This window comes from Triturus cristatus, chromosome 7, assembly GCF_964204655.1.
Source record: "Triturus cristatus chromosome 7, aTriCri1.1, whole genome shotgun sequence".
NCBI classification, from domain to species: domain Eukaryota; kingdom Metazoa; phylum Chordata; class Amphibia; order Caudata; family Salamandridae; genus Triturus; species Triturus cristatus.
The window spans coordinates 1,015,960,500-1,015,985,486 of record NC_140590.1 but is presented as its reverse complement, the minus strand read 5'-3'; the positions used below and the strand labels follow the sequence as shown (position 1 = coordinate 1,015,985,486).

General features: G+C 46.7%; 1 protein-coding gene across 3 annotated transcripts in view; it reads left to right on the top strand.

Moving 5' to 3' along the window:
* SEPTIN8 (septin 8) overlaps positions 1-24,987 on the top strand; it is a 311,451-nt gene that overhangs the window by 133,988 nt on the left and 152,476 nt on the right. For 2 of the 3 annotated variants that reach the window (XM_085618055.1, XM_085618056.1), the window contains exon 2: positions 4,482-4,599. In XM_085618055.1, the coding sequence (XP_085474181.1) occupies positions 4,482-4,599 (118 nt within the window). The remainder of the gene's footprint in view (positions 1-4,481; positions 4,600-24,987) is intronic. The other variant, XM_085618057.1, reaches the window with a different exon arrangement.

Below are 24,987 nucleotides of genomic sequence, written 5' to 3'. Positions count from 1 at the left end.
GGTAATAAAACTGAGGTCATGATTGTGGGCAGGTCACCTACCATCTGGTCCTCTGCCTGGTGGCCAGATTCCTTAGGACAATTGCCTAACCCAAAAACAGAAGTTAAGAACTTAGGAATCTATTTTGACTCCGAACTAAACTTTACTAACCAGATCTACAGGGTAGCTGGTAAATGCTATGGAACAATAAAAATCCTACGCAAGATCCTAGACCTTTTACCTTCTGATGCCAGAAAAACTATTGTCCACGCTACTATAACCTCTCAACTAGACTATGGCAATATCCTCTACCTAGGTACCACCAAAGAGGGACTAGTCAAGCTGCAGCGGATACAGAATGCTGCTGCTCGACTTGTACTTGGTTTACCTAGAAGAGCGAATTCAAGGAATGCCCTAAAAAAACTTCATTGGTTGCCAGTGGAGGAGAGGATCATTTTTAAGACTTTATGTTACGGCCACCGTATCCTCAGGAAGACCAGCCCAAAATACCTTCAATCTCTACTAACAGAATACATTCCGGACCGGAACCTGCGGTCTTTAGGCAAGGCCTTGGTTACAGTACCTAGGATATACAAGGCCAGACTAGGAGCTCGCTCTTTCAGATATAGGGCGGCTAAAACTTGGAACACTCTGCCGATACACTTAAGAGCAGAGACATCTGAGACAGTTTTCCGCAAACACCTGAAAACCTGGCTTTACAGAAAGACAGAAGTCCCTTAGTCTTATGACCTTAGTCTCGCCCCTAGAACAGCTCACTCTCAGATGTCTTAGCGCGGGGACACACCGGCTCGGTGTAACCATGCGCTCTATAAATGGATAAAACTAAAACTACTCGAGTGACTGTCAGTACTGCCAAGATCCCCACATCAGTCAGTACCACAACCGTCAGCAATAAAATAAAGTGTGGAAAACTGCCTTTTTTTATTTATTTATTATTTTATTTTTTTGGGTCCTCATCTCACCAAAGACTTTCGCAGATTTAACAAGCCAGATTTTTTCTTCGGTACCTGGGGGCCTCTTTGGCTCACTGTTTCCGTCTAGGCCCCTTGGCCTTCCTCACGTCTTTGAGGACTGGTGTAATCATAGGGCGGAAAGGGTATTAAGGCACTTTGAGGGGTACTTCAATTGAGATTTAAATCAAATACCTCTGTTGTGCCCATCGTAACAGTGGCTGCCAAGTATTGGTTTGAGTGTCTTGATCTAAACGTGCCGATCTAAAGGCAGATCTCAACCACTCTTCCTTACCCGGGGCTTTATTTTCCTTCCACTTGATACAAATTTCTCTCCTTGCCAGGATCATTAAATAAAGTACAAGGGCCAACTGGTTTTGTGTGAGTACACCACATGTAGATTCATTTATACCAAAAAACACCAAGGAAAGGTCTATTACTATATCAACCTCTAACACAGATGTTAAAACCTCTCCCACACCTTTTCAAAATGTAGATAGCACCGGGCATTGGAAGAAGATATGTATGTCATTTGCATTGATCAGACTACATCTTGGACAGCTTGGAGGCGGGATGGGTGCAAATTTCGCGATTTTGGCAGGAGTATAGTATAGCCTATTTATTACATAGAAATGGTTTTTCTTCAAGGAGGCCGGCTTTATATACTTGTATAGTGTCTTTATTGATGGATTAAATAGTTCATCAATTTGGGCGGCTAAAGGTGAATCGTTCCATACTAAAATAGGGGAAGGAGTCGTGGCTTCTTCAGCGTCTTGAATTCGAGCGTACCAAAAGGCTATTTCCTTCTTCCTTGAGGACGGATCTTGAAATAGCTGTTCTAAGTCCCAGTTTCCAATAATATTCCATTTCTCAGTCTCGTACCAACTTTTCAATTGAAGATATTTGAACCTTGAAAAGGAGGGACCTATTCTAGCTGATAGTACTCCCCAAGGGAGAATACCCTCTGAATCTACCTAATCTGACCATCGCTCCATACCTGCGTTCTTGATCGGTATCGCTAGACTATCACACATGTGGAGTGGAGTCCCGGGGGAATCCCAAATTGGGGCCAAATCCGAAAAGTATCCAATACCTCATATCCTCCTTAGTGTATACCAGGTTAATAGAGCTGATTTCAGAACCTTTAGCCGAACCTTTTTTAAAAACCTTGGAGCGCCAAATTTGTACAGGAACCCATCTTGGCTATTGCCGCCTTCAACTGATACCATTGCCCTTAACACTCTCCCCCACGATGTTTGTTCGGGAATAGATAGTAACATTCTTACACTTTTAAACTGGACAGCCATCAGATACCAGTTTATGTCTGGTAATGCTAAGCCTCCTTTAAGGAGCCTCCTCCTGAGCTTTTTCCATGACATTCTAGCATTTTTCTGACCCCATATGAAACTACCGATTTTACCCTGTATCTTGGTTATAGCTTTTCCAGGGAATGTTAGGGGAATTGCATTAAATACATATGTCAGTTTAGGAAGCACAGACATTTTGACCCGACCGTATATCGTCAAGGGAAGATGTTTCCATTTAGCAAATAGATAGTCTGTCTTTCTCAATTTCCCCAAGATTTAATAATGGGATGTTATTCAGATTTTTGACTATTTTAATTCCTAAGTATCTGAACTCCTTACTTATAAGGCCTCCCGTGTATGTGGTATTCCAGCACATTATTTCAGTTTTTTCTAAGTTGACACAATACCCTGAAACTTTGCCAAATTCCCTCAACATAGAGTCCAAGTGTGGAATTGTGTGCTCTGGATCACTGGTATAGACTATCACATCGTCCGCATAAAGAGCCAATTTACTTTGGTAACTTGATGATTTGAATGGGACAATTGCTTTATCTAATCTGATTGATTGAGCTAAAGGCTCTATATAGAGATTGAATAAAAGGGGAGACAGGGGGCATCCCTGCCTAGTCCTTCTCTGTATAGGAAAACTGGGGGTAAGTGAGCCATTCAAGAGGATTTTAGCCAAAGCACCTAAATAACATTGTTTAATGGTCCTCACAAATATTGGACCAATTCCCATTTCCTCTAGGACACCCCAGAGATACCTCCAGCACACACGATCAAATGCCTTGGCGGCATCTATTGCCACCACAGCTAATGGATCGGTTCTTGCTTCTGCTAGGTCAATATTACCCATCAAAAATTGGAAAACAGCCTTTTTGAGTATACCCTAAGCTTATTGTTCGCAACCCTTTGGTTTGTTAATCTGCCACATTCCTCTTGCTTCTCCGTTCAGGGATCCTACCTCAGCATAAAGCTCTCGAAAATATCTCCATTTCTATTTTAGTTATATACATACACCATTGTCATGAATTTGTTCATTCAACAAACTGGTTTACTATCATTAGTCACCGCTTTTATTTGTGAAATGTCGCTAAATATCTACATAACATGGACTGTCAATGTAGCTCAAACTGTAATATATTAGTTAGGTGGTTTTAAATTCTTTAATATGTCAATGAAATGTGGCAAATCACCTTGCCCTCGCTGTGTTACACCAACACAACTCAAGTACAAACCAGCATTAGCAGAGCCAATAGATCTCGCCTTTGGGACCTTGTAAGTGTTTAGCCATGCAACAGTTGATGTTGTTGCGCCAAGGATATTCGATTGCATAACTAAATACTTATAAGGTCCCAAAAGGCGAGACCTATTGGCTATGCCAATGCTTGTTAATTTTACCTTCATTACGTTTCTGTTTGAGGGAAGGCGATTTGAAGGCATTTAAAGGAAATGCAGTAAAACGTGCCATAGTAATGTCCTCAGCAGAAACGTGCACAATGCAGGGATTTGTGTTGGTGGTGGGAGTGACCAGCTGAAGGTCTTTCATGGTGTTACTCGAAATGGCAACGTTTCGCTCCAATGACGGAGGTGGTGTAGAACTTAAAGGAACATTAATCAGTTTTTGCACCTCATCAGTGAGGGTTTCTACTAGTTCAAGTTCCGTGGATCTCACCCCATGGCACTAGATGGATAGAAAGTAATAAGGTAGGGCAAGGCAACTTCTATAGATCCCATTTGGGGAGGCGGAGTGGGCTATTTCTTTTCTATTGGGTATGCAGGATGTGTAGATTTTTGTGAGCAATTTATAATTTCTGATTAACATTACAACGGTGGGTTTATCCCATTGCTTACCTTGTCATTAGATTGTATTTTTTTCATCCCGTAAAGACCCTTTCGAGAAACAGGGTTTCCAAATAGCATTTTCAAGTTCTTTCTAGTTGCTCCTCAGAAGATTCCCAGTCAAGATTAGATTTCCCTCGCTGATGTCTTGTGCGGTAATTGTCGGTATGCCCGGAATGTGGCAAATCAAAACATAATAATGTCTCTGCAGGGTAGAGGGCTGGGGAGGAATGGAGCGAGGGACGCCGAGGCTGGGAACCGCGGCTACTTCGCGCCGGCCATGTCACAAACCCGCACGGTTTCCCAGGCCTCGCGTCGCTGCCCTTTCGGCTTGTTATTTCTTTTTTAATGCAGTCATACTGAACCAATTCATTATTTTTAGCAGAATGAAGACAAGCGGAGTCTCTCCCTGGGGGGCCACGTGGGCTTCGACAGTCTGCCCGACCAGCTCGTCAGCAAGTCTGTCACGCAGGGGTTCTGCTTCAACATCCTCTGTGTGGGTGAGTAGGCTTAATGTCATATAGCGCCTACGCGCATTATAGTGGAATCAGTTGCATTTATCAAACATGACTACTTTATGAGAGGTTTGATGTGCTGTGGTCGCTTCACCGCGGTGCAAATATGTTCATGACTGTTTTTCTCATTTTCCGCTGTTGATGCCGCAGTCGGGTTTGGCTGCAAACCGCTTGCACTGCTGTAAAGCATCCGAGGGATGCTGCACTGCTGTAAAGCATCCGAGGGATGCTGCACTGCTGTAAAGCATCCGAGGGATGCTGCAATGGTGTAAAGCAAACGCTGCCGCATTATATTATTATTGCCAGGAATCCACGTCGAACTCAACTTCACCTTTAAGCTGAATAGTTGCATCGTTTCAAAGCAGCAACATGGCGAGCAATTCATTGGTGACGGAAAAAGTGTCCTTGACCCTGGCTTGGAGGTTAATTCACTCTAGTGTGGTGTGTGCAGCAATAGATGTGGAACCACAAGGGTGCAGAGCTGCAGCGGGCTCCTTAAGTGTACTACCGCAGTTGAAGAATAAATTGAGGTTGCTAACCTAGCTAGTTTCATGCAGCCGGTTCAACGATACCTCAAAAGAACACTTGGTACTCCACGAACTGCGCTATGTTATGTTCTGCTCACTTGTCACCCGTGATAGAATATAAAGATAATTTACTTAGTGGAACCAATCTGTTTTGCTCCATGTCAGTGTAGTTTCATTTCAGTGTAGTTTCATTTCAGTGTAGTTTCATTTCAGTGCAGTTTCATTTCAGTGCAGCTTCATTTCAGTGCAGCTTCATTTCAGTGTATTTTCTCCCTAGGACCAAAGGCAGTGATTGGTGAATCTGGCTCATGAAGACAAGATGTTTTGTGTCTGGGCACCCAGGGTTCCATTCAGTAAAAGGTGCTACCGATGGGTTACCGACCTGAAGTGACTGGAGGAACTACCTAGGCTTCCTCACAGAGCATAGTGCCACACAGGCACTTCCATCCTGTGGCTGGAGTGAGGCGTTCTAAGGACTTCGTACCCATGTGACTGAGGACGGCTCTACTTTGCAAAAAAGCATCAGACGCAACCTGTGTGCAGGTGGCTGGGTGTCCTCTGTGCAGCAACACCATTCTTTCTGATGTTATATGTATTTGTAAAGTGCACTATCACCATCGAGGGTATCTTGGCATCGACCAGGTGTGTGTACCTAGCCCTGCCGGGGACAGGTTGGTTAATTAAAAACCCAGGTCTTAAGCTACATGCGGAATTCAAGAAGGAAGGAGTAGGCTCTGATGTGGAGTGGGAAGTCGTTCCATGCTTAAGGAGTGATGTAAGAGAACAGTCCTCCTAATTTGGTTCTCTGTATGCATGTGAAGTATCTCATTCAGAGTCCTGTGGAGCAGAGGTGTCTTGAGTGGGTGGTGAAAGGAGATGCAACAGTTCAGGTAGGGGCGGCTTAAGTTGTGTAGTACCTTGAATCTGTGTGTGTGAGAAGAATTTGAAATCCACACGTCTGTGTATCGAGAGCCAGTGGAGCCCCCTGAGGTGTGGCGTGATGTGAGTTCTGTGTGATATGTCGAGGATGGCTGTCGAGTTCTGTATGGTTTGTAGTCTTCCGGAGAGTTGCTGGGTGATCCCGGCGTAGAGGGTGTTCCCGTAGTCCAACTTGCAAGCGGCTATGGCTAATGTTGGTTTTTCTGGTGTTACTTGGGAGCCGTTAGAAGATTTTCTTCAGCATCTTCAGGGTGTGGAACCAGGATGCAGTGAAAGCGTTGACGTGTGTGTACATGTTCAGTTTACTGTGGATGATAATTCCGAGAATCCTGGTGTGGGTTCTGGGTATGGGTCTGAGTTCGGCCAGCCACCAGTTGGGAGTCTCTTTGTCAGAGATGGCTTGCCGAAGATCACTACTTCTGTCGTTTCGGTATTGAGCTTGAGACAGTTGGTTTTCATCCACTTAACAACTTTGGACAGGTAAGGTGTGAACTTGTTTCTTGTGTTGGGGGTCTTGTCCAGGAGGGAGAATGAGTTGCGTGCCATTTGCGTAGGAGAGTATGTTGATGTTATGTATTCAGATGCCGTTTACCAGGGAGAATCATGTATTTGTTGAAGAGGTCGAGCTGTGCTATGAACCTTGGTGCACTCCGCAGATTAATTTGCGGACTTCCAAGGAGTAAGGTCCTAAGCTGCCAGGTTGTGTTCTACTCGTTAAGAAGGAGCACATCCAGTGGGGAGCTCTTCTTGGATGTCAATCTTGTGCTGGCACCTGATGAGGTTGGAGTGTGAGACCATGACAAATGTGCAGAGGGGTTCAGGAGAATGAGGGCTGCTGTCTCTCCTCTGTCACAGGACATGCAGGTCTCATCTGCGGCAGTGAGGAGTGCCAGTTCTGTACTGTGGATGAGCCTGAATGCGGACTGCGTGGCATTAGGAGTTGGTGGTTACTGAGGTGGCTTATGAGGCATTTAGTTTCTCGAAGACTTTAGTCGGGTACATAGGAGGGAGATGGGTCTGTAGTTGGAGAGCGTGGCTGGGTCAACGGATGGTTTTTTGACAGGTGTGCGATGATGGTGTGTTTGTAGGTGCCCAAGAATGTGTCTGAGTCGACGGAGGCGTTGAGGACAGGTGTTAGTGCCTCACTGAACGATAGGAGTCCTTTAGTGAAGGTGTGGTGGGGGCAAGTGTCAGATGGGGCCCGAGTGGATGGTCTTGATTGTAGCGGCAGTTTTGACGGTGGTGATGGTGAGTCGGGGTTCGTTCTTCGGCCATTACAGATTTAACTTGTACTGTTCTATTTTCCCTTCAAAACATTCAGGCTTAAAACCCTGTAGTGATGCATAGGACAGATGAATTATCACTGTCCCACACACACCATCTGTGTATGGTGCTTGGCGTATGCCCACCAGTCATACTGTTACGACTCCTGCCAAAGTATGCAACCCATGGTACAGGACAGGTCGAGGCCATGCTCCAGACCTCCTTCCTAGCACTGTTCAGGGGGGAAAAAGCATTGGAAGCAATAAAATACATGGAAAAGGTAGGTCTCTCAGATGACCCTCGTCTCCCACAGGATCATCCTTGGGGCTTGAGTGTCTTGTGGTAGAAACTCCTGAACATCCTCCTGGAGACTTCACACCAGCTTCTCAACCAGACCTGTCCTCTGAGCCAATCCCACTGTCATGGTCATAGAGCTCTTTGAACCCACTGGTGCCGGCTCTGGCAATACCTATCTTTACGGCGCCACCTCCATCCTTTCCGGTGCCAGGTACGGGTCTTGCGGCTTTCCTAAACACCATGTTCAGCATTTTTGCGAAGGGCTCTACTCCATCTGATACGCCTGGGACGATTGGGTACCTTTTGGCCTTCCAATGTTGATGCCTATGGCACCTTACAGTACTGAACCTTCAGCTCCATATGCTCTTACCTTTACTCCGGCACACAGCTATACCGTTCCACCAATTGAACAGCACTCGGCGCGGCCACAGAAGCTCCTGGTGCCACCCCCACCCCTCCTCATCCTCTGAGTTCGGAGCCAGTGGCTCATTGAATAAGACAAATATTGGTGAAAAACCCATCCTGTTTTGAGGTGGGACTCTGACACCCTGAACCTATATGTCCATTGTGATGATGAACAGCCTTATGAGGTGCCCGAGCTGTCCTCAGCAGTTGGCTTGACACTTCAACAGAGATGGAGATAGTTACCCACTAGGCAGCTTACTCCAGAGGTCATGTTGTTCCTCTCCATGTTTAGATGGATCTGAAACTACCTTCGGTAGATGTAAAAACTAATGTCCTCACAGAGGTCTTGATTCCGTTGACTCCTACATCAGAGCTATTTCTGCCCTTCAATGAAGACTTGATAGAACCTGTCCTGGCAACCTGGGAGAGAAACTCTTTGACACCTGCAGTTAGTAGACTAGCATCAAGAGATTATCGACCTGCTCCTGGAGACCCAGCCTTCCTCTCCGCACACCTCTCTTGAGCGTTTGGTCATCCAAGCCTCCTGCTCCATAAGCCAGATGACGGGCAAGTTCGCAATAACTGGAACAGCAGTTGGAAGCATAGGGAAAAGAGGGCTTTCTCAGCTGGCAGTGTGGCACTGAAATCTCTGATCGTTAATTCCCTATTAGCTCGTTTTATGCACGCTTTATTGGACATGGCCCAATTGTGCGCGCCGCATATCTCGGAGGAAATGCGAGAACACTTCAAAGAGATACTAAAGGATGAACAGACCGCTTCCATGCATATCATCAAGTTGGGCCGTTATACTTCATAGCATAAAGTAAATGGGTTTAATTTGGCATCAAACCTCTCTGGCCATGTTCCGCAAGTATGTGGTTATCCTGAACTTGACATCCTCTCCTTTAACAACTTGCTGTCTGCAGTGGTAGAATCCATTGCTCTGGTCAGAAGTAAAATGTAATCTAGAGACCACCCTTCTGCTCCTTGGTTTATGCCTGCGCTTGCTTGCGCTAAATCCAGTTGTAAGAAACTTGAGCGTCTTTGGAGGCAACGATTCAGGGCTACTGAGGAAGCAGTTTATAAACGGTCACTGAGAGACTACCATGGGGCTATCTGTAATGCTTAATTGGCACATTTTGTCAATTAAATTGTGGCGGCCTCGAGCCAGTGCTTAATTTGAGCTAGTGGTATCTGGTGCTTGGCACTGGCATTTGTCAGCTCCCACACTAGTGACTGCCCACCACATGGTGGTGCAGTCTGTCTAATTTTGAAGTGAGCCCAACAACAGTGGTTAATAAGTCAATATACATTAAAAATGAATAATACCTGCTGCTCACACCATTGCTATAGTTTTGGGTGGCCTGGAATAGTCTGAATTGTCACACTTGTAGGAGGACAGTGTTTACTAGTTGTGTTGGTACTGTCATTGGCAGGGCTGGCAAGGGCAGTCAGTGGTATAGACGGCAGTGGACTCCTGTGAAGGACCCTCGCGCATACATTTTTACAAATGAAGTACTGCCTCTAAAATCCCCAAAGAGATTTTTTAAATTGGTCAATCAGTACTGTCACCAAAAGCCTGCTCTCAGCAAATTCTGCCATCTGCATTTTTTTGTGAAAACAGCTCTCTCCTGATACAATGGCAAAGGGTGTCACAGTAACACTGAAACAAGCCTATTGGGAATGCATGTTGGAACAAACCTGGAAACGCCAAAAAGTGGAGAACTTAACCGAGAAGTTTTTGAGTCACAAAAGTTGCCCGTGTTGTGAGTCCTTTTTGGATAGAATATGCCCAGCCCAGGTTAAAACCTTATATATATATAAAGTTTAGAATCTGCATTTTTCCATTAAATTCTTTTACCTCAACTTGGGACAAAAGTAGCCCCACAACTCCTAATTGCCCCATTTGTTCTCAGCCAAAGGAATCTATGTACCACTTCTTGCTCTTTTGTGCCACCTATGCCACACCAGCAAGAAATTGGTTAATCCAGTATGCAAGTCGTTGGGCAATGCCGACTACTGGGAAGCATCCAGGATTTTTAGATGTGACACAACAGAGCTAACTGTGTTTAGTGTGTTTAGATCTTTGTTATGGGTGTGGAGAATTAGATCTACCAAGTTAAAGATTACATTTTAGTGAAAGGTTTCTTTTGTATTGTGCTATTAACTATAAGATGCATTTGCACTTTAATAGGCTGTCAAGGAAAACATTTATTCAAATCGACTTCTCAGTGGAAGGGGGTAGTAAGGCTACCAGATTTAAATACTGAACTGGCTCAAATTTTCTCGGTTTTGATATAATGTATATGATGAGTTTTAATCATGTTTACTCTTATTTATAACATTACTGACTTTCTTGTTTTAATGAGGGAGTAATATGCTTGTTTGTATCATGAATTTTTATGGTTGTGAAATCCGAAATAAAGTATTAAATTGAACTGTGAAAACATATCTATCTTTTTTCAGGAAAAAAATGATAACATCTATGTTGAATTTTAAGATGATGACTCATCTGCCTTGATCACTGTGTCCTACCTGTCTACGATTCCATCTTCGGGGACCTCACTTAGAGTCCAAAGATGTATCTCTTTAGATGCTTCGGCTTAGGCTATTCTGTACTGCTGCTCCGGATCTACGTCGGATTCCTGTCCTCCTGCCATTCTGTCTAAAGCCTGGTAAATGACTCATCCATTCGCTAACAATCATTTGAACAACTCCCTTCATCAGGCTGTAGTCCCTAAGTCTTGGTAACATGCTGATCTACTGCCCCTCATAAAAAAGTCTATCTGCTGATCCGGAGGTCCTCTCCGACTACAGGCCTATTTCTCTGCTTCCGCCTCTATCCAACTTACTTAAAAATAGGTGAATTGTCAACTTAACCATTTTCTTGAAGCTAATAATCTTCTTCATGACTCCCAGTCCGGCTTCAGGCCTTGTTATAGCACCGAATCGGCGCTGTTGGAGTTCACTGAATTTGTAAAACCAAATCTTGATCAGGGGTGCGCAGTAATAGTGGTTTTACTAGATCTGTCCACAGCCTTCGATACGGTCTCGCTGTGGGTATTGCTTCAGCGTTTATCTGATTGTGGCACTGGTGGCCTGGGGCTGCAGTGACTAGGGACTTATTTATCAGACCAATCTCAATCAGTCTTTCTTCCATCTTTTCTGTCTACATGTAAGCCTCTTCTTTATGGTGCCTGCAGGCTTTGGCCCTGACTCCTACTCTTTTCAATGTCTATATGGCTATCCTGGCAGATATTATTCAACCTCTTAGGATGAAGATGCTGTCACATGCGGATGATACTCTGCTTTTGATCTCCTGTTTTGAGGCCAGTAGTAATGTACACTTTCATTCTAATCTTGTCTGGTTAGAGTAGCGGGCTGGATGAAGCACTACTGACTGAAGCTGAATACGTCAAAGACTGAGGTCCTACTTTTCCAATGTTCCCCTTTTCTTTGGTCTAATGCCTGGTGGCCCGCGGAACTTGGCACTCCTCCCTCTCCTGTGGAGGGTGCCAGGAATCTAGGGGTCGGATTTGATAATGACCTTTCCTTTGACCCCCCAGGGGAAGGCTCTCTCATTATTTGTTTTTTGATTTGAAAATGTCTTAACTTTTCTTATCCTGGTCCCTGAATTTACTAGGAAAGGTATTGTGCACTCTTGGATCACTTCTTTCCTTGGTAATGCCAAGGCAAGAAGTGTATTGTATTGCATGTGTATTGTAGTGTTTTGTATCATGGCCTACCAGATTATCTTCTCCCGTGCCTTCAGTTGATTCAGGATGCTGTTACTTGGCTGCTGCTCAAGTTATGAATCTATCTCTGGCCAACTAAAGTCTCTGCATTGGCTCCCGGTCTGCATGCACATTTCATTTAAGTGCTTTCTGCTTATTTTTCATGCTTTGCATCACAATGGTCCGGTCTACCTACGGGAAAGAATTCAGCATTATGCTCCCTCTAGACTGTTTAGATTTTCTAATCAGTTGCTGCTTGTTTTGGTTCCTACTGTGCGTTGTGCTCACCTGGGCGGCTGACCTTTTTGCTATGTGGACCCTAAACTCTGGAACGCTCTGCCATTGAACATTCAGGCTTCTCCTGATGAACGTTAATTTAAGAAAAGTCTGAAAACTTGGCTATTACATTCCTGCTAGTCCTATCTAGACAGCCATGATTTCTACTCTTCTCTCAGTAGCACCAGGACATCTTCCAGACAGCTGTGCACTTTGCAAATGGCATATTCATTCATTCATATTGCTGACTACATGGCAAGAGCTATGAGCACCTCAATCTCCTTTCAATACAATGCCTGGCTCAGGACCTCTGGATTCTCCAGTGGTGCAGGCTAACCTGATGGATCTCCCATTTAATGGCACTAGTTTATTTGGGGAAAAGGCTGACACCGCAACTGGAGCATTTCAAGGCCAGCTGGGCAACCGCACTATCTCTTGGCCTCCAGCAAACTCAACCCCCAAAGAGACTACCATCGGTTTCGGGAATTCTATAGGTGCTTCTCCTGTCGTCGGCGACAGCCCTACCAACAGCCCCAAAACCTCTTGGTCTGCATTTATGGGGGTAAAGCCAGAGGTAAAGGCTGTGTATCCCTCCAGCACGCCTACTTCTCTTCCTTGTCCTACCCTGCCTTCCCAGGACATCAGTCGTAGTTCTCTTCCACAAGTCCACTCGGAGACAGTGGGAGGGCAAGTTCTCCTTTATACCATCTGGAAAGCCATTACTTTGGATCAGTCGGTCCTTCAAATAGTAAAAAGAGGTTACTCCCTTCCTTTCCTTCATGCTCCACCCGACATTCCACCCCGCATTCCTACCATCCTCCAGACCACCATGCCATCCTACTGCAGGAGTGGCAGCTGTTCTTTGGTTCCTCTTCAGAAAAGAGCAGTGATATTGGTGCATAATAGGAAAAGAGGCAGGATGTTATTCCCATTATTTCCTCATACCCAGGAAGGACGGCTGCCCGGATCCGATCCTGGACCTCAAGGAGTTGTATTTTTCCCTTAAAAAAAAAAAAGTTCCCAATGCTGACCCTAGCCCAAGTGTTACTGGCATTTTGAGCTGGAGATTGGATGTTGCTACTTGACCTGCAGGATGTGTACTTCTATATCTCAATCCTGAAGTCCCACTAGAAATATTTGTGCTTTGTAGGTGATTCTACAAACTGCCAGTTTGCAGTGCTCCCTTTTGGATTAACTTTGGCACCTCATGTCTTAACCAAGGTGATCACTGTGGTTGCTGTCCATCACATACGATTGGGCATCCAGATGTTCTCATACCTGGACGACTGGCTGATCCCAGCTCGGTTGCCACAGGTGGTGGTGCACCACCTGAAGTCAACAGCACCTCTACTGTTCAGCCTGGGCTTTTCAGTCAATGAGCCCAAATGTCACCTGAGGCCCACCCATCGACTTTAGTTCATAGGGTCAGTGGTGGCCACCACCCTTCTCCGCGCCTTCCCTCCGCTACAGAGGAGTGCCGATATAAGGGAGATGGTCCCTTTCTTTTACACTGGAATGCAAGCCCTAGTCCTTAGATTCTCAAGACTCCTACATCTGCTGGCTTCCGGCTCTCTTTGAGTGTCACGTGCACATTGGAACATCAGGGCCCTGCAGTGGCACTGCTGCAAGCAGTAGCTACAGTACAGGGGAGACCTGTCAGACTTCATTCTGATCTCCCCCAGCACTGCGACGGAAGTGGTGGGGTGGGGCAGCGAGGTGCATCTGGGTTGTGGGATGGCCTTCGCACCCCCTTCAACAGTGATCACGGTAGTGAGTATTGCCTCCATCTCAGGGTGTGACGGATCATTTGAAGGCAAGGACTGGTGGGCGTGCCTTTTCCGTGAAAACAGCTATGCTATGGAATACATTGCCCAACGACCTTCGGCAGATAATTGCGGAACTGCCTTTTAGGAAGGCCCTAAAAACCTGGTTGTTTGGCCTTCCTTAGTGATAACCCCGTCCTTTAGCCTCTTTCTCTGACCCTCCTCACTGGATGGATGCTAGCGCCGGGACACCTCCGTTGGAGGTAGCTGTGCGCTCTATAAGTGCTAATAATAATAATAATATTAATAAATTTGGAGCATCTGGCAATCCGATGCCTCTGGTCTCTGGAAGAACAAGCTCTTGAATTCAACCTGTTAGAACTGCGAGCCCTTCGGCTGGTGCTGAAGGCAGTCCTCCCCTCTGAATAAGGTTGGTCGGCCCAGATCTTGACGGACAAGAAGACCTCTGTGGTACATCAAAAAACACAGGCGTGTTAGTGTTGAGGCTGTTGTTTTGGGCACACCTCAAGGGTATGTGGCTGTCGGCAAAGTCTATTGCAGGTAGTCTAGGACATCTTCACCCAGTGGGGTACTCCTTAGGGGGACTTGTTTCCTTTCTCAGAAAATGCTGAATGCCATCAGTTCTGAGCCCTCCAGTATCCATTGAGGGGTGCCTTAGGAGATGCGTTTCAGTTGACGTGTATCTCTCTGATGCACTACGTGCTGCCAGCAGACCCATGATTCATCGGGTTTTGAGGAAACTCTATCAAGACTGGCCCCCCAAGTCATTCTTATAGCCCCAGATGGCCAAGGAGGGTGTGGTATGAGGACCTTTGGCTCTTCTCCATATGTCCTCCTCTCAAGCTGCCATTCCGACCAGACCTCCTCTTCCAGTCGGAGAGTTGGTAGTCACTCCAATTGCAGAGGCCTCCACTTTCATTGCAGGAAATTAATTGGGGACATCCGAGCTCTTTTAGCTACTTCTGGAGATAGCTGATGTCATTCTATCTAAGCACTTCCCCTCCACTAAGTGAGCTTTCTCTGGAAGATGGGGCAACTTCATTGCAAAGTAGACCCCTTTCAGGCTAAGTTAGCCCAACTCTTGCAATTTGCACTTTACCTTCCCAGAGAGGTTGTGTGAATGGCACTGAGCAGGGCTATCTGTCTTCCAGACCAGCCGTCCCTTTTAAATCTCCCATTGTGATGCATTTTGTAAAAGGGTTGACAAACCTGTATCCACCAACTGCCCGTTGTGTCCCAATGGGCCCTTAATTGGGCTCTAGATTTTCTAATACTCTGTATGAGCCCATACACTCTTCAATCAACAAGATTACAGTTGTCCCTTCTGGATGTTAACTTTGAAGAAAAGTGTTTTAAGCAGCTATTAATTTCTCATCTGCCACCAAGACTGATGCTCAGATGACTATGGATAAGTGGATATTTACCTTTAGAGCAGGAAGGAGTGAAAGTGTACAGTTGAGGCGTGGCATGACCACACTGGGATGGGTTGATGCATCTGAACATTACTTTTTAAAAATTCAAACGTAAGCATGTTCTTCATGTACATGATTAGTTATTAATGCTTTACATTTTTGGAACAGCCATCAGGTTCAGGGTACCTGCTCAAGCAGGTCATAATTGTTTTTAGCTCTATATCCATTTATTCTCTGTCCCCTCTGGTGAGACTGCAAACAATGGTGCTGATCTACATTTTTTTGTGCTGCTTGTTTTATGTGAAATGGATAAATACTGAACATCAAAATCATGTGTACAATAATGACTTCTCTACCAAGATAAGCTCAATGTCAAAACTTCTTTTAACACTGTGGAGGCCAACTAGATGCAATTGAGAGATGTGTGTATTGGCTCCCTGGGAGGAATGTGTGACTGCTGAGCTATTGTGATGTGTATTATGTAGCTGCTATATCCTGGTTGTTTTATGATACATGCTATACCTTTTGTTAAATAAACAATAAAGAGAATTATTAAAAATAAAAAACACTGTGGAGGCACTTAATTTGGCCATGAAAATGTGTCACTGTAAAATAGCACATACTGCCAAACAAATCGCTGGGTAGTTCTATATCTGTGGTCTACAGGGGACCAACAGTTCCACAGAGATCTTCTGTAGCTCTGTGCGATCTGGTTGGCTCTGAAAGCCTTTCTCCCATCCATCAAGGAGAGGACTGAGTAGGTCCTGACAGACAACTCAACAGTCATGTGGTACTGCAACAAGCAGGGTGGAGAGTCCTTGTTCTTGTGCCAGGAGACACTATTGCCTTTTGTAGTAGCTGGATATCCCTAGTGTCCAATTGACTGGTGGAATCTCTAAATGTCATAGCAGATTAACTCAGTAGGCACCGGCTTGGCCTGCAGGTGGCATTTTTATCCATGGATGGTTCAATACATCTTTAACCAATGCAGCGTGGCTGGATTTTTTTAACCAACACTGAGAACACCCAGTGTGGAGCACTAGAATTTCCACCATGGACGTCCTACAGTGGAGCACAGTCCTCCTGTATGAATTTCCACCACTGACTTGTGTTCTGTGAAAGACCAGGACAGACTAGGTCCAAGTCATTTTGCTAGCCCCTGAATGGTCCATGACAGTGGGGTACCCTGAACTGTTGAATTTGATCATTTGCCTCCAGTTATTTACCTCTTTGGGAGGACCTCTTATTTCTGCCGCAGGACACATTTGTGCTTTAGAACCTCCACAGTCTTCACCTACATGCGTGGAAATTGAGCGGTGACAGCTGAGCAGTTTTGATTGTCCAGCTGAGGCAGTGGACACTATTCTTGTGGCCAGCTACTCTTCGAGTAAACCCATCTACTCTGGGGACTGGGATACATTTGTGGCCTGGTGTTGGGATCAGCACTCTGATCCTTTAGATGTTAAGCTGTCAGATGTTTTATTGCTCGCTTTTTCTTTGGCCCAGCAAGGCTGTGCAGTGAGGGCAGTTAAAGGTTACATTCAGGCTCTCTCTGCATTTTTATATTTGCCTCTACATTCTTCCTTGTCCAAGTCATTAGCTGTGATGAGACTGTATAAAGGGGTTAATGAGCATGTTTCGCGCCAAAGCCCTTCACCATGCCTCAGTGAGACATCAAATTGGACCTTAAGTTTCTAATGTGCATGCCATTCAATCTCATGCACAGTTGTTCTCTGTGGCTCCTCACTATCAAGACTCTTTTTCCGATGGCAATTGTTTCTGTGTACTGTCGGTGAGCTGCAGGTGCTGGCAGGGCAACCTCAGTCTGACACTCTCTTTTTTTACTAATTAGTACTGAGAACCCAGGCTTCCATTTTGTCACAGGGTATCTCGCTATTCCATGTGTCAGTCCATCAGTCTTCTTGACTGTTACTGTCCGTCTCATTCATTAAAAGAGAAGAGGCTCCATTGGCTTAATCCTAGAGGAGCCTTCAGTGTTTACATCGAGCAGACAAATGAATACCAGGTAGAATACCAGGTTGTTGGCTTTGCATGTACTTTAAAGGTAAGGTGGTGCAGAAATCTAGCTAGGTGGTTCGCCCAGCGCATAATGGCATGCTGTGCTTTTAGTTGGTCAGCAATGCAGTCACAGTCTTCTCCATTAACTTCAGGGGTTGGCACCAATGAGTAGAGCTTACATCCTCCCCTGATAACATCCTGTCTCCGTTCCATGCTATCCAGGCCCATCCAGCTCCCTACTCCTTCCCTGCAGTTGAATCTACCTCCACTTGGTACAGGAGAATGAGGAGTGGGAAGTGGCTGCTGAGTCACTGAGCTGAAGGCTATACTGCAGAAGAAACCAACGGGCCTCTATCTCTTGGTGTTCAGGTTCTTTTTCACTCAGCCACTTGGAGATGTCCTGCTGGGAAGTAGTTGCAGCAACAGAGCAACGGTGGACCAGAAGTAGAGAATGGCACAGTCATTGCTCCTGTATTAGGTTCTAGAGGGACATTGGCTGGCACTAGTCTCTCCAATGTAGTCTCTGAACCTCTTTGAGTCACAGCTCAGAAATCTATCACTCTAAGGATTCTCCTTGACGGTTCACCTTCTGGTGAGGTATGTACTCATTATGTAGGGCCCCCACCCCCTCCAACCTTTTGAATCCGAAGAAATTGAACCTGGAGATGAATCGGCTTGCCCTGCTATTATTGGAACCATGTGAGGAATGTACCTGTAGGTTATCCCTCCTCTTAGCTTTGTTCTCATTTCGTAAAGCTTTGAGTGCCAAGCCAAAGGCCTGGAAAATGGTCAGCTCCAGAGAACTGACTTTTTCTGACCAAAGCACTTCTGCTACAGCAATTAAATGCAGCGCATCATCCCTCTCGCCACTCTCTGGGCCTTTACGAGTCCTGTTTTTACCTGCTCTACCATCATTGTAGGAGCTTATCCAGCTAACTCTATGCTTGCTTCCAGATACTCCTCGAGGACCACATTGGCTAGGACGGACTTAATCATTCCCTCAAGCCCCCTTTGTAGAAGAAACTGCCTTGTGGATCATGAAACTGATCCTTATGCCACTAAAGGCCGGCATGAGAAGTTGTACCCTACCAAATGCTACTTCTCGGTGCTTGCCAGCCCATTTAAACACTGTCCATTAAAGCATCAGCATACCTACTGTAGAATGAGGGCATCTATTCATTGGTGGCAGCCTTAAGCTTCCCTCATGTGGCCCCTCGCTCACAGCAAGGCTGAAGACCTTAGGTGGGCTCTAGAGATCTATAAGAGGCCACTCTCCCAGCTATTCCATCGGTAAGTCTCTGTACTGCAAACACTGGACTCTCAAAGACGTTCCTGTTGTCTTAAGGCATCCCCCTTCCTGCCCATTCTGTGGTGGGGGTGATGATGGCTGTTAGCTGCAGGCAAAGCAGTGTCTTCTCACAGAAACAGTGTCTAAATGTGCACCCTTTGGTAAGACACCTAACAAGTTTAGAAGTTTCTTGCTCAGGCAAGCTGACCACAACACTAGCATAGTGAGCCACTGCCTACTTTTGTGTTGGACCATCCTGCCCAAGAGTAGTTTATGGCTATACTCAGCCAAGGCAAGGAAGCTGTGCAGCACAACACATTTATTTATGTGGCATGTTTTATTCACAGTTGCAATGCTCAAAATCATCTGTATGTCTACAAGTCAGTGAGCATGACCAAAGTCTTCACAAATCAAGCTTGAGACTTAAAGTAATGAAGCTGCTGTTTGTAATTAAGCTTCTGTTTTAAGGCAAGAATCTCTTTGAGCTCCAGTAATAGAAAAGCCTCATAATCGCACCAAAATCCTACAAGTATCAGCATGTCAAACATGCCAGACCCAAGTCCTCTTTCCCACCAGCAAAGCCATTATAGGCTTTCAGAGGCAGACCTTTCTTTCCATTTAAGCCTCTATTAGTTGTCGGTTATTCCTCTGAACCTGTTTGTTTAACAAAATTAAACTATCCAGGTGAAAGATTAAAGTGCCTACCCTAAGCCTCAACAGAGCGTAAGAAGTACCCATGACTTCCCTGGGCTTCTCTGTTTTACTTCCGATTAGCCCCAATCCACAGATCGGAAGAGTTTCCCTCTTTCGATCTGAATCTCCACAGTGGTGCAGGGAATTTGTCTTCCATAGCTACTAAGGCCATGCCGATCCACACCACCTCAGCCTCATCTGGCATCTTTGGGACTTCTACAGCATGTCAAAGTTTTAGAGCTGGTCCTTCCCACAAAAAGGCAGATATAACCCACTCAGTGCTTCTGAGGAAACTAGGTAGAAGGCGCCCCACCCTGAAGCTATACAGTCTCGATCATTGCCGTTTACTGTAGAAGTTTAAGATGACTATAACTTACTGGTTTCCTGGCCACTGTCTAGATCAACTGTTGGCTGGCTTGGGTGTATATGAAAAGATGAGAAATGCCTGCTGTCATGTAGCACTCTGACAGGATCAGGAAAAGTACCTATCATTCATGTTAGCCAACAGTCCCAGTAAAATATATGTACTTTTGGCCTTACTCCAGCCCTCTGAACTGCCTCAAAGATTTGGTTACCTTGTCCTCTTTTCTACAGCTTCAGAGTCAAGTGCTACTTTTACATGCACAACTCTCTGCTGATGACTTCATGGCCTAGTCGGGCCCGTGTCCTCAAGACTTGGATTTCTAAGTGAACTATTTAAAATTCCCTCAGGCTCCATCACTGAAAATAAAGTTTCTCAAAACTGTTCTGGATTCTAGAACGAATAAGACTTCCTCTTTCCAAAACGTAGTGGGATCCATCATTCAGTGGCTCTGTTTCTGGAAAATAACACCCATGTCGGTTAATCAGAGGTGTCTAGGGCTGCAACCATCATGGATTGGGGTGATGGCATAAGCATATCTCCACTGGTGGACCCCTGCTGCTCTGCCTTGTAGACCACTGGAGTCAATTGCTGGACAAACTGTTTAAGTTTGTCAGGGTTCGACTAGCCCATTGTTAACCTTGTGCTAGTTGGCCCATGTTCTAAACCTTATGATGGTCTGCTGCTTAAATTACAGGGCTCATTTGACAGACTGACTGCAGAAATCTGTCCATCGGTGTCTTACAGGATGGATTCTAAACATCTTCTGCATAAACCTGTTGGAGCTAAAGTGGTCATCTTTTACCAAGTTACCTGGTTCAGGGTGGTGTTTATCAACACTGAGTGTGATCTCTTATGCAAGGAATTACAGGTCACTCATTTCCCCACAACTCTGACTGGCAGTAGAACTGTGAGTGTTGTACATGTGTCTCCTAGTTTCTCATGTTGTATGGGTCCTCAGCCATACAGCACACCGCCTTAACATGCGTTTCTGCTCCCCCAGAAGTTGGAAATTCATTCAGAAGTCCTATCCACCACATTTAAGAACTGGGGCTGGCTCGTTACTCACACCTTTGCAAGAATTCCAGATGCAAATAGTTTGCCTCCTTAATGGGCAAAATCCCCCAGTTCCCAGTGGAATGGCATACTGTTTGATTAAAAAGGTGCTATTTCACACCTTTTGTTCAACTCCTTTGTTTATGAAAGTTCTATGGAAATTCAAAGGCGGGGCGTGACTTGAAGCGTTCAAGATGGCAGTCGTACTCTGAGTGCTCTGGGCCCCTCCGTCATCCACTCCCGTCGATCGTCATCAGGAATCCTCTTCCTTGCCCAGAAGTGGCTCTTACTGCCCCTGGACCTACCTGCGGTGATGCCCACCCACGGACAGGTGCAGATGTCCCGTCTGCCTGCCATCTCAGGATGGTCCACATTTTCACCTAACATGGCAGCCTGACCGGGCTGGAGGTTCCCTCACTGCTGGACTCCGGTATACACAATCAGCTGAAATTCTGCTGCCACCCATCGACCGCAGCTGTTGCTTGGAGGTCCTGGCCACTGTCTGCCTGGGATATTGCTTGCTTCTTCCGCACCTTCCCGCATCCCTGTCCCAGGGCCTACACGTGCCGTGATTGCGGCCCGGATGCTCCCTTGCAGGACTGGACAGGCCTGGCAAGGAGGGTGATTGGGTCGCCTCCTCCTACACCCATTTGGGCCTGGGGGCTTGCTCTCGGCCTGATCCAGGGGCTGCTTGCTCTGCAGGTTGGTTCCCATCTCGGGAGGTTGGGATCTTGTCGAAGCCTCAGCTGGAACCTCCCAGTTGGGTCCTGAAGCCTCTGTGGCCCTTTATTAGCCACCCTGGTCCTGGATTACGATTTCACCAGCTCCAGGGCCATTGTCTGTCAGTGAAGACAGTAGTGAGTGCCCCGACCACCGGGCGCTGCCCTGAAGGAATCTGGCCTGACCTCCAGGCTACAGGTATGTTCCTGCCTCGTGGGGTGCCCGAATGTCAGTCCTGGAGGGACCCCTACACAAAGGCAACTACACATTGACCTTGGCTCCCCCAGTGGCACTTAACCCTTCCAACTCCTGCTGCAGTGAAGGTTGGACCGAGTCGACCTGAAGCCCTGGGACTGGTTATTCCCCTTCCAAATTCTGTGAGCGCAAGTGAGGGTGTCAACTCAAAAGCGCCCGTCCCTTGGGACTGCCGCATGTCAAATGCTTACCTGCCTGTATCCCACTGCCTGTACAAAGCTCTCTGTCCTCTGGACTGTGAGAATCGGGCCTAGCTGTAGCGGACCGACCCAGCCAGTGTTCTCTCTGGTCTTGCCTCATCCCTACAGAGGCCCTGCAGGACTCCTTCACTTCGCCTCTGGCAGAACTTGATGGTCCGCCGGCTCACTAACCGCGTTATTCTTCATGTCCTAGGGTTGGCGTGCTAGGGCTCACTGCTCATGCTGCCGTGGATTTGTTGCAAGTTATCCCCTGCTGAGGGAGTGTTTTGCAACCACGTTGCCACCCCAGCACTCTTTTCCCCCCCCCTCCCCCCTCCCCCCCTCAACAGTGGCAAGGATAAATCCGCTCACCCGGCAACCGCCCAGACCCGCATGGACCAGTACACTGGCCAAACTGGGGGTGCCAGTGCTGAAAAAGCATCCTGATCGGACGGAGATCACCAGAATCCTCCAAGCCATTCAGTCTTCCCAGACTGCTGTGGAGGCCAAGATCGGTAAGGTGCGGGTGGATGTCACCCTGATATGTCAGGACCTATGCAGCAGCCAGGATCAGAGGCTAAAACCTGCTTATCCACGGTGGAAGATAAAGTCCCTACTCTAAAATACCAAGTCACCAGCTTTCTCACGCATACGGTGGAGCTGCATCACTGCGCTGACAATGCTGAGAATCGATCTAGGTGCAATAATGAGCGTGTGGTTGGCATTCTGGAGGGCAGCAAACTGCAACAAGTCATTGAATACCTCGAAACTTGGATTGAATCCTGGATGCTCTTGGACCAATTGTACACCTGGTTGGCAATAGAGAGGGCCCACAGTGCAATGATGCCCAAACCACCCCCCCGGAAGCATCTCTCAGGCCAATGATCACCCAAACTCTTAACTTCAGGGATAGAAATGCAATGTTGAGGGCGGCCTGCTTCCGCTCTCACCTCTGCTGCCGTGGCGCCAAAGTTCTCCTCTTTCCTGACTACACCAGGGAGATTTAGCAGCAATGCCGTTCTTACATGGCGGTCAAGCAGAAGCTCCAAGCGCTTTGTCTTCAGTACTGCCTCTTATTCCCTGCCAAGCTCTGTGTGGTCTAAGCCAACAAGTCCCACTTCTAAGATACCGTGGAGTCCTTCTGGACGTGGCTCACTGAAGAGCACCCACTCCATGGCTCTCACTGGACGTCTCTGCCGAGGTGGACCCACCGAGCCGGCTTGGACAGAGACGGGTGTCTAAACCGCGACACTACTGCACTCACGAAGGAGGCGCAACGCCTTAAGATCCAAATTCCCCTCACAGTTTCCATCCTCGACACACTCTCTCTCGAGACCTCCGATGTGATGGTCCACCAGATGAATCAAGAGGGCCCCCTTACTACAATTTAACCTCCTCTTGCCGAGCTACCAGTGGGCCCTGACTTATCACAGAGCTTTGCTCTCTGACTCTCCAGTTACTGTTTGTTTTCAGGACACCAAGGCATCCATTCTTGAAACTTGAAAACTGTTTCGATGGCCATCATTTATATATCTGTACCAAGGAGAGGTCCACCACTCCATTCCTGTTTTCAAGCTGTTGTGTGTTTCAGTTTTCCTTTTCAGGTCGACAGATGCTTCTGGGTGGAAGTATGGGGTGGAGGAGTTGTTGGGGGTGGGGACTTAGTAATGTGTCATTTTTATTGAAAATTCTGAACTGTTAATACATTTGTTTGTTTTTCAGTGCACTCAGATACACACCTATTTCATGCAACACGACTCAGAAACTTGGTCCCATGCCACACACGAGGGTGCACACTTTGGCTGCCTTATGGGGTGGAGCGTGACACCCTCACACACTATGCCCACATAAAAGCTCTTTCTCCCCAGGTCAGGCATCCCTACGAGTTCTGTAACGGACGCCTAGATCATGTGAAATGCACTGCAGTCCTAGAGTTCCCACACCGACACCTCCCAGAGGTCCTGATGCTTAAGAAGACCCACCTCTTGGGTAACCATTGGCCCTTTCTGGGATGTAAAGGCTATGATAGCCTTCCATTCAGGCTTTGCTCAGGGTTCCCAGGGGAGTGGTGATCCTATTACATCGCTTTTTTCCTTTAACTGTCATCTGTGACATCAAAGACCCCCAGGGCCACTTCATTGTGATCACCGGAGTGGTTGAGGGTTAAACTGTCAACTTGATATGCGTTTATGCACTCCCAGAGGCTCTGGATGCCTTTCTCCATGACCTATCTAAGATCCTTCTAGATCTTGCGCAGGGGCTGACGCTGATAGGTTGTGACTTCAATGCAGTTCCTGTCCCAGATGTCAATGCCACTGGTCCTGCTTCTGCACCCGACATGCTGGAGTTCGTCATCTACCGGACTGGGCTACTGATCTTGGTCTCTGTGAAATGTGGAGGATATGGAACCCTCTGCAACGTCAATTCACACATCTCTACAGTGCACCATACCCATTGACGCATAGATCTGGTCTTCATGCTGTCACTTGATTGTCACGCCATATTGCATGATCAGATCCTCCCCTGTAGTGTATCGGATCATGCTTCTCTCTTTCTTCACCTTTGCTCCACCAGGGATGGCCCATGCCCCATGTGGCACCTTAATGTATGGTATCTTCAAGATAAATCTTATGTCCAGGCCCTTGGAGCCGAGTTGCAACCATACTTTCAATGCAACAAACGTTCACTCAACAAGCATGGCACGCTCTGGGCCGCCAGTAAGGCGATCATGAGGGGATAGGCCAAGGGGCGAATCTGTGCACAGGAGTGAGCTTGCTCCCCCCACATCACTCAACTAGAGGCCCTTGCCCTCTGTTTAGAGGAAAGCCTAGTGTCCGACCTCCATGGTAAAGTGCCCCGGCAACTGAACCTCTTGCATGAGGGCATCTGTCTCCAGTCACTAGAAGCCGCTAAACACCTATGAAGTGCACCGCGGGCAGGGTCTATGCGTGGGGGGATAAAAATGTGAAGCTATTATACTGGCTGGCCTTCCATCTGCAGGCGAACACAATTGTGCCTAAAATCAATGATGAACTCAGTAATACTTACCATACTCTACTGGAGATAGCACAAACATTTGACCACTACTATTACCGCCTATATGCGGCATCACCTCGGGCAGACTCTGATTCTGCCACCCAGTTTCTTAATGACGTGCCCCTTCCT